Genomic DNA, 10,979 nt, shown 5'->3' on the forward strand with positions numbered 1-10,979 from the left:
AAAGATGTAATGTAATGTTTTAATGGTATGCCACAGCTATAGATACACCCTTTAAAATACCCCCAAAAACCATCAAATGCAAAACCGAGTGTACATTTAAAACATTTAAAAGTAATTGTTTCATTTTCACGAACAGCCAGTAAACACATTTGAAATTAATGCAAAACAATATTATTATACAAAGGTGGCTATGTATGTAACTTTAATATTGATTCACATAATCAAATTTGAGTATGCAAATTTCCAAATGGATTCTGTGCTGCAGAAACAAAACATTACCTACTGAGTAATGATAAATTCAGCAATACTCATCTTAATTTAAACAAAGATAAAACTACAAAGGTCTGATTAAAAATGTGAAAAAAAACCCCTCACAACACAATGCAACACAATAAGAACAAAGAAACCCTATTTTCTATTTTAAAAATTGTATAAATCCATAATAAATCCATGAAGGTAATAGCACATACACGGAACTGCATTTTAATGCACAAATAAAACAACAAATAAACTTATATCTCATAAATCTACTGTTTTAGAAAAAAAATCAAAACAGTACAATATATCAAGCAGCAACTAAAATATGTCAAACATTTTCATTGGTTATGCTTCACTCGTGTCATGTTATAAATGACAAAACAATTCTGTAATATCATGTTTTTAAAACTTCCAATTAAAACAATTAAACAACAATGTAAAAAATCATTTGAGACGTTTCTTCACAAAGTTTCTAAACTTCACTACATAAAAGCTTACATAGATGTGACAAATCCACTAACAAAGTATTAAATAGACACTTGGCAAAAAAGTTTTAGGAACTCAACTTTTTGTTGTTTGTCTGTTGTTTAATCTAAGGTGTTAGCAGAAATAATATATTTATGACTAAAACTGTGGCAGCAGGAAAAATGACCATAACACATACTTCTTTTGCATTGGTTTTAAACATTACAGAGCCCTTTCCTTTCGTTTTTGCCCCTACATGTAAACACATAAACACAAAGAAAAGTCTCAGAATCACCTTCCCATGGGGTAACTGAGCACAAACTTTAATGTCCCTCATTATCTTTGGTGTCTTTCACATCGTTGGTCAGGGCTGTTCCACTGAGATCCATGACGCTGTGATCTGAGGCAATCAGTAAAAATAAAATAAGTTGAAAAACACAATAATGGATGTTAAAAAAATCTTATTCCACAACAGAAACTAAGGTGTATACAAGCTGATGTTGTAATCTTAGTAGATATAATGTGTTAGTAAACATATTTGCATGTTAATATTTAGAACTTGCTGTTACATTAATGTCCAAGGTGTCTTTCTGCTGATATATAAAAAGTTGTCTGTTTGGTATATGTTTCCTTCCAAACATATATTATTGCTATTAAGAGCAACAAAACACTAATGGCGAGGGGACAGGACTTTTATTTTATATGTACCAATATTCATAAGAAGAGTAATTTCCTGGACTTGCTGGTTGTTTTGCAAATAAATACATGATGTTGGTTAAACTGGTAGTTTTACAAAATGTGTTTCGAAAATAATTTTTCAACCTGAAAAATGATGTCTTCAAGACCATAATACAAACACGATCACTATAGAACTATAAACTAATAACAAGCAGCTACAGTTCACTGTAGTTTCAACTGTTATGCTTTCTTACCTGTGTCTGCAGTTTTGCTCTGAATGTCAAAGGCCACAGGACCTCTGATGGTGAATCCAAGATAAAAGGCAACTGAGCGTGGTTTCCAAAGGCTGTTTCTCACATTGGCATCGATCTTAATCTCTTTGCCACCAACTCTTGTATACACTTTGTAGTTTCTTACTTCTCCATCAAGTCTGAGAAGGAGCTCTTGAACAGCAGGATTTCTGAAGATTTCTTCTTTCTTCCAGTTATCGCTCCAATCTGCTTCAATCACTTTCAGATGTTTCTCAATAACATTTCTGTGAACAATTCTCTTCACACCTTCACCTTTCCCAATGAAAAACACAGGAAGGAGGTATCTGTTTCGAAAGTACTTCTTATATGTATTTTCATAAGACTTGTACATTTGCTGAGTTAACTCACTGAGGTCATAATCACATTGGCCTTGATTTCCAGCCCAGTACCAGAGGAGGGAGAACATGTGCAGCTCAGGTGGGTCTTTCTTGCTCGATGGCATTTTCCCTATAAATAGTGTGAGGATGTTGTTGACAAGAGCTGCTTCTGAATCTGCACTTGGACACATTTCTCTACACTTTGTAGATATGTCTTCGAGCTCTGATTGAGTGTATTGTTTGACAAGAAATGACAGCACTTCCACAGACTGGTCATCTAGGTTTCTGTCCTGAAACATCTGGATGAGTTGTTTTGCAGTTGTGTTGTCAACATACTTCTGGTAGCACTCTGAGGTGTCTTTAGATATATATTCAGGATCATCTTTCTCCATTTTAGGCTTTGAGTAAGTCTGAAATTTTTCCAAAAACATGCATTTTCTCTCAATGTCATCTTGCAGGCTTAATATGAGATCATTGAATCTTTGGAGTTTGTTGTCTCCAAGTAATTCGAGGACAGAGCCCATCGATACTTTTTTGGTGAGAACTTTTTCCCAGGTTTCATTTTGACTGACAAGTTTCTTATGCAGAGTTTTGCAGACCTGCAGGTAACCAAACTGCCCTCTGAAGTTATAAAAAGGTGAAACTTTTATATTGCCATGTTTTTTCATGTCTGGTCCATCTTCATCTTCAGCAAGTTTTTCTTCATCTTCAAAAGCTTTAATGGCTTTTTTGGCCAGTCTCAAAATGTCTCTTGGTTCAGAAACCTCATTGTTCATTAGGTGGTTTTTATGGACTTGGCCAAGTGTGTCAGCAACAAATGAATTTTGAGGATCTCTTTCTATTGCTCTCTGTGCCCACATTTCTGCCTGATTGTAGTCTTTTAGTTCTATATAATAAAAACGAGCAAGAGCTTGTGGAAAAAATGGATTTTGACCAAATGTATTTGAGGCCACTTCTAAAACTGTTGCACACTGCTCTTTCCCCTCCATCATTTCAATGTCTAGAATCAGTCTAGAAAACTTTTTCTGTTTGATGTCTGTGCTGTTGACTTGGTCCACTTCTTGTTTCATTTCTCTTTTGGTTAACATCTCTTTGACAAAACCAAGCAACCACAGAGGAATCGGATCTCTGCAAAAACTGTTCAAGAAGTTTCTTGTTGTGTCACTTCTGGTCACACCTGCCTTTGCCAACAGTTCAGTACAATATTGTGCTATCATAGTGTGAGCCATGTGGACCTTTTTCTCAGCTCTTCCATCTTCTTGGAATGTGATGATGAGATGACTGAAAGGCTGCGTTTGATCCTCCAGTGAAAGGTCATCGTAGTCTTCATGTCCGAGGAAGTCCAGGCACTGAGACTCCAGGAGATATGAACCTGGTACGTAGGCATTCAGCAGGCACAGGAAGGCAGCAAGCTGCGTCTTCCGAGGTTTATTTGTTTTTTTGCTGTTTTCTAATGCAGCACATGCCTCCCTGACGTAGTCCTGAGAGAAATTACTTTGCATTATGTTAAAGCCATGAAATTGTTCACATTTATCTTTGTACCTCTTTTGAAGCTCTTCCTTTTTCTTATCAAAATTTTCCTTCTCATTGTCTGAGAGTGTGTTCTTTAGGACAACGTGGTCACTCTGTTGAGGTGCATTGTTTCTCACACAGCTGAGGAAAATGACTACAGGCATACGAGTAACTATCTTCTGCTCAGCAACTGTCATCATAATGTTGATTTCAAGATCTTCCAGGATTTTCTTTTCATTCACTAACAACAGCACAGTGTTCTGGTTGTTTCGACTGCCTGCTGTGAAAAGTTGGACAACCTCTTTTGCAACTTTTGCCATGTCTGAGGTGGAGCCAGTTAAAACAGCACACCTGAAGCTTTTTCTCAAATCCCACATCACCTGCATGGCCATTGTAGTTCCCCCACATCCTGGTTGGTGTGTCAGTTTTACAGTTGATATCCCTGGAAATGTTCTCTTTTTCTGAATTTGTTCCCTAAGTTTCTCATGTCCATCTCTTTTGATAAAAGCAGTCCCAAGGGACTCTGCCTGTTCACTGATGTAGAAGTTTAACCACTGAGGTGGGGCCCCTCTGTAAAAATTCTCTTCTGTCTTCCCAGTGAGTGCTGGATCAAAATTTTCTCCTTCAAACTGATTTGCATGGAGAACATGCAACATTGTGCAGGAATCTCTGAATTCACTCCGTACATATACTTCCCCACCTTTAGCAGTGGACAGGGCTGGTCCGTTTGCCATCCTCAGCTTTAATAGTCCTGCGAATGAATGTTAAAAAGTAAAAGTAATTTAGTTTGAACTGTTATTTGATCCTAAAGGAGTAGTCTAGGCAGTAGCAAACACAACCTTAATAAGAGTTTTGTATGCTGGGATTTCAGATTCACCCTATGACATGTGATTCATAAATACTAGTTAAAAGCTTCTTTGAATTAAGTAGTCATAGAGATAAACACTACATGAAGCCTACAATTCCAACCCCTAAATTTACGCTGACCAGATTATTAGGCATACCTGTTCAACTGCTTGTTAAAGTGAACATCTAATCAGCCAATCCCATGGCAATATCTCAATGCATTGCTATATTTATAAATGGTGAAGAAGTACAAACTGAGCAACGGAATGGAACGGGGAATTAAGTGACTTACATCACTTTGAAGGTTGCATGGTTTGTCGTTGGCAGACAAGTTGGTTTGAGTATTTAAGACCATCATATGACCACACTGGGTCTCACGTCTGTCAGCTAAGAAAAGCAAACTGAGGCTACCATTCACATGGCCAAATTTGGATAATAGAATATAGGAAAAACGTTACCTGGTGAGATTAGATTAAATTTTTACCACGACGTTTGGATGGTAGGATCAGAACTTGGTATAAACACCAAGAAACCATGGATCAGTCATGAATTATACCAACAGTTAAAAGCCTCAGTCAAACTAGAGTAAAAATGTAATCCATGTAATTGCTAACTTTAATTTAATCAAAAACTGATAGCAGACTGATAAATTGCCATTGCATACCATTTTGACACCCCATGGTAGGTTATAAGACACCACTGACCACTTCAAAAGAAAATAGATCAAAAGCTGATCCTATCATGTCAATACGGACAAAATCTTTGAGTTATGTTTTCAGCACCTTGTTAAAGAGTGAAGAATTAAAGCAACTCTGCAGCAACAGGAGCTAGCTACGTATACCTAACAAATTGTCCAATGAATGTATAATGCTGCATTATCCCTATGGACTTTGAAATCTCTAGGAACCTCCAAAACCATGTAATAATTACATATGCAAGCAATTTTGCATAGAGCAAATTATAGAATGATCGTACTATTTGTAACACGCTTTGTGTGAAAGTACACATTTACAGCATCACATTCATAACAAAGTTAACATCTTTGTGGATCCATCAAGACTTTTCTCACTTTGTCTTCCAGTTCTTGCAAATGTGGGTGAAGTGTTCTGCTGATCTGTGACTGGTAACTATGTTCCATAACCTGGGTACCAGGAAGCTGCTATATATAGTATACAGCCACATGCCACACCCAGGAAAGGTTTGTGAGTATATGTATACACCCACCAAAAGACCCGTAGAATGTGAAAATCAAAGTGAGTAGTATGCTATGATCAAAATGTTAGAAGGAATCAAGTTAGGACATATTTGCTGTCAAACAAAAAAGATAGATGGGAATGAGGCATGTATAAGATATTTAGATGGAAGAAAAGTAGGAAGAATTTAGTAATGAAGGATCAGGGAATTTATTAGATTAATATATTTGTATATTTAGTGTCATGGAAATTCATGGGGGAAAATGTCCACAGTGACTTATGTTATTGTTTTCTTACTTTGATCCAGCAGTATCGTTTTACTGGAAAGGTTTTACATTTCTGGTAAAGGGTGGGGTGAGGTCATTTGAATAGAAATGTTACTGGCAACAGGCCAAATACTAAAATAATTTTCTTTATGTTAAAGAAGACAGTGCCATTAACATAGTTACTGTAAGGTATTTAAAGTTTTCTTTCACTGTCAGAATGAAACCTACCACTATTGATGCTGACTGACTTTACAGGCCTGTCTGTCTGGTTTTATCATTAAAAATCTGCAGGACAGACAAGTGATGTATTCATCTTGACATTGGTAACACTTGTAGTGGACTTTAAAAGTTGCTGAGCAACCAACAGTCCATGGAAATTATTAATCCATAACTTAGTAACACTGTAACTACAGTGTAAAAAATGTAGATAAACTACTAAATTAATTTTATTAACATGAAAGAAAGTTCTATTAAGATGGTCACTGTTTCCGTTGTTTCTCATAATGAAACCTACCACTGGATTTCTTCACTATTGAACCCGATTGTCTCTGTAGGCCTGTCTGTCTGGTTTAATCGGTGACAATAAATCTTGTGTACTGACAAGGTTGGAGAATTCTGGTAAAAGGTTGAGGTGAGTTCATTTGAAGAGAAATGTTACTGACAAGTGGCCATGGCCATTTGTTAAGCTGTAAAAAGAAAATACTCTGCGTACTGAAGTTTTATTTTTCCATGTTATTAAAATTTTTTCACTGTTTATTTAATTTATTTCACTTTGAGTTTTCTTTTATTCTCATAAAAAACCTAAAACTGCATTTCTTCACTTTAAGTTCTTACTGTTAACCTGTAAACCTACCTGCTGGGTTTTCTGGTACTGACAGAGGTTTTTATGGAGGCTCTAGAAGAACACTGAGGGGAATTTTTAGGATTGCTTAGTTAAAGAACCAATCAATACAAGTAAAAGTTTAATACTGAAAATGTCTCTTAAATGTATTTAAATATAACTATATACTGCTGTAGAAGTCTTTAGGCTACCTTTTTGGAAGCCACTGGACAAAGCAGGAGAGTATATCTAGAAATGGCCAACTACTTCAGTTATTTAGGTTATTCTGTTTGTTTAATGGCTCAGTCACTAAACCTTTTCTCACATGTCTTCCTCTGATGTCTCTATTAGCAAATTCTGTAATCTAAGCGATGTGACAATGGGAGTCTGGTAAGGAAAGATGATCAGCAGTTAAGGTTGGGTTTTTTTTTTAACCTAAACTGATGAGTTAGAGTGATTATATCTACTAAATCTTAGTAGATATAATGTGTTAGTAAACATATTTGCATGTTAATATTTAGAACTTGCTGTTACATTAATGTCCAAGGTGTCTTTCTGCTGATATATAAAAAGTTGTCTGTTTGGTATATGTTTCCTTCCAAACATATATTATTGCTATTAAGAGCAACAAAACACTAATGGCGAGGGGACAGGACTTTTATTTTATATGTACCAATATTCATAAGAAGAGTAATTTCCTGGACTTGCTGGTTGTTTTGCAAATAAATACATGATGTTGGTTAAACTGGTAGTTTTACAAAATGTGTTTCGAAAATAATTTTTCAACCTGAAAAATGATGTCTTCAAGACCATAATACAAACACGATCACTATAGAACTATAAACTAATAACAAGCAGCTACAGTTCACTGTAGTTTCAACTGTTATGCTTTCTTACCTGTGTCTGCAGTTTTGCTCTGAATGTCAAAGGCCACAGGACCTCTGATGGTGAATCCAAGGTAAAAGGTAACTGAGCGTGGTTTCCAAATTTTGTTTCTCACATTGGCATCGATCTCAATCTCTTTGCCACCAACTCTTGTATACACTTTGTCGTTTCTTACTTCTCCATCAAGTCTGAGAAGGAGCTCTTGAACAGCAGGATTTCTGAAGATTTCTTCTTTCTTCCAGTTATTGCTCCAATCTGCTTCAATCACTTTCAGATGTTTCTCAATAACATTTCTGTGAACAATTCTCTTCACACCTTCACCTTTCCCAATGAAAAACACAGGAAGGAGGTATCTGTTTCGAAAGTACTTCTTATATGTATTTTCATAAGACTTGTACATTTGCTGAGTTAACTCACTGAGGTCATAATCACATTGGCCTTGATTTCCAGCCCAGTACCAGAGGAGGGAGAACATGTGCAGCTCAGGTGGGTCTTTCTTGCTCGATGGCATTTTCCCTATAAATAGTGTGAGGATGTTGTTGACAAGAGCTGCTTCTGAATCTGCACTTGGACACATTTCTCTACACTTTGTAGATATGTCTTCGAGCTCTGATTGAGTGTATTGTTTGACAAGAAATGACAGCACTTCCACAGACTGGTCATCTAGGTTTCTGTCCTGAAACATCTGGATGAGTTGTTTTGCAGTTGTGTCTCCAACATACTTCTGGTAGCACTCTGAGGTGTCTTCAGATATATATTCAGGATCATCTTTCTCCATTTTAGGCTTTGAGTAAGTCTGAAATTTTTCCAAAAACATGCATTTTCTCTCAATGTCATCTTGCAGGCTTAATATGAGATCATTGAATCTTTGGAGTTTGTTGTCTCCAAGTAATTCGAGGACAGAGCCCATCGATACTTTTTTGGTGAGAACTTTTTCCCAGGTTTCATTTTGACTGACAAGTTTCTTATGCAGAGTTTTGCAGACCTGCAGGTAACCCAACTGCCCTCTGAAGTTATAAAAAGGTGAAACTTTTATATTGCCATGTTCTTTCATGTCTGGTCCATCTTCATCTTCAGCAAGTTTTTCTTCATCTTCAAAAGCTTTAATGGCTTTTTTGGCCAGTCTCAAAATGTCTCTTGGTTCAGAAACCTCATTGTTCATTAGGTGGTTTTTATGGACTTGGCCAAGTGTGTCAGCAACAAATGAATTTTGAGGATCTCTTTCTATTGCTCTCTGTGCCCACATTTCTGCCTGATTGTAGTCTTTTAGTTCTATATAATAAAAACGAGCAAGAGCTTGTGGAAAATTTGGATTTTGACCAAATGTATTTGAGGCCACTTCTAAAACTGTTGCACACTGCTCTTTCCCCTCCATCATTTCAATGTCTAGAATCAGTCTAGAAAACTTTTTCTGTTTGATGTCTGTGCTGTTGACTTGGTCCACTTCTTGTTTCATTTCTCTTTTGGTTAACATCTCTTTGACAAAACCAAGCAACCACAGAGGAATCGGATCTCTGCAAAAACTGTTCACGAAGTTTCTTGTTGTGTCACTTCTGGTCACACCTGCCTTTGCCAACAGTTCAGTACAATATTGTGCTATCATAGTGTGAGCCATGTGGACCTTTTTCTCAGCTCTTCCATCTTCTTGGAATGTGATGATGAGATGACTGAAAGGCTGCATTTGATCCTCCAGTGAAAGGTCATCGTAGTCTTCATGTCTGAGGAAGTCCAGGCACTGAGACTCCAGGAGATATGAACCTGGTACGTAGGCGTTCAGCAGACACAGGAAGGCAGTAAGCTTCAGTGACTGATTTGTTTTTTTGCAATTTTCTAATGCAGCACATGCCTCCCTGACGTAGTCCTGAGAGAAATTACTTTGCATTATGTTAAAGCCATGAAATTGTTCACATTTATCTTTGTACCTCTTTTGAAGCTCTTCCTTTTTCTTATCAAATTTTTCCTTCTCATTGTCTGAGAGTGTGTTCTTTAGGACAACGTGGTCACTCTGTTGAGGTGCATTGTTTCTCACACAGCTGAGGAAAATGACTACAGGCATACGAGTAACTATCTTCTGCTCAGCAACTGTCATCATAATGTTGATTTCAAGATCTTCCAGGATTTTCTTTTCATTCACTAACAACAGCACAGTGTTCTGGTTGTTTCGACTGCCTGCTGTGAAAAGTTGGACAACCTCTTTTGCAACTTTTGCCATGTCTGAGGTGGAGCCAGTTAAAACAGCACACCTGAAGCTTTTTCTCAAATCCCACATCACCTGCATGGCCATTGTAGTTCCCCCACATCCTGGTTGGTGTGTCAGTTTTACAGCTGATATCCCTGGAAATGTTCTCTTTTTCCGAATTTGTTCCCTGAGTTTCTCATATCCATCTCTTTTGATAAAAGCAGTCCCAAGGGACTCTGCCTGTTCACTGATGTAGAAGTTTAACCACTGAGGTGGGGCCCCTCTGTAAAAATTCTCTTCTGTCTTCCCAGTGAATGCTGGATCAAAAATTTCTCCTTCAAACTGATTTGCATGGAGAACATGCAACATTGTGCAGGAATCTCTGAATTCACTCCGTACATATACTTCCCCACCTTTAGCAGTGGACAGGGCTGGTCCGTTTGCCATCTTTAGCTTTAGCTGTCCTGTGCTGTAATAAGTTTTAGAAAATGAAAGTAATTTAGTTTGAACTGTTATTTGATCCTAAAGGAGTAGTCTAGATAGTAGCAGACACAACATTAATAAGAGTTTTGTATGCTGGGGTTGCACATTGACCCTATGAAATGTGAAGCACTTGTATATGAAGCCACAATATCAACCCCTAAATTTACCTTCATACACAAAACATTCACTCACTGACTGGATTTTCAGGTACACCTGTTCAACTGCTTGTTAAAATGAACATCTTGTCAGCTAATCATATGGCAATATCTCAATGCATTGTTGTATTTATAAAATCTTTAGGAATCTCCTAAACCCTGGAATTATTCCATGTGCAACTACAGAGTGACCGTACTATCTGCAGCACTCTTTATGTCAAGATATACATTTACAGCATCACATTCATAAAAAGTTTAACATTGTTGCAGATGAAAATTCATACAGATTTTTCTTGCCTTGTCTTTCAGTTGTTGCAAATGTAGCTGAGCTCCTCTCAAATGTTCTGCTGATCTGTGACTGGTAACTATGTTCCATAACCTGGGTACCAGGTAGCTGCTATATATAGTATACAGCCACATGCCACACCCAGGAAACGTTTGTGGGTATATGTATACACCCACCAAAAGACCCGTAGAATGTGAAAATCAAAGTGAGTAGTATGCTATGATCAAAATATTAGAAGGAATCATTTTAGGTAATATATATGGTCACATAAAAAGGTAAATGGGAATGGGGTATATTTAAGATATTTAGATGGAAGAAAATTAAG

At 37.0% G+C, this 10,979-nt stretch overlaps 1 protein-coding gene across 1 annotated transcript; it reads right to left on the reverse strand.

Moving 5' to 3' along the window:
• LOC143416453 (uncharacterized) lies at positions 1–10,729 on the reverse strand. Its single transcript, XM_076881645.1, has 4 exons — positions 10,666–10,729; positions 7,564–10,199; positions 1,656–4,292; positions 1–1,123 (listed from the first exon to the last, which is right to left on the reverse strand). The coding sequence occupies exons 2-4, from the start codon at positions 10,175–10,177 to the stop codon at positions 1,047–1,049; spliced, it is 5,328 nt and encodes a 1,775-aa protein (XP_076737760.1). The 5' UTR covers positions 10,178–10,199; positions 10,666–10,729; the 3' UTR covers positions 1–1,046.
• Positions 10,730–10,979: the final 250 nt, after the last annotated feature.

Source organism: Maylandia zebra, linkage group LG3 (genome assembly GCF_041146795.1).
Source record: "Maylandia zebra isolate NMK-2024a linkage group LG3, Mzebra_GT3a, whole genome shotgun sequence".
Lineage (NCBI taxonomy): Eukaryota > Metazoa > Chordata > Actinopteri > Cichliformes > Cichlidae > Maylandia > Maylandia zebra.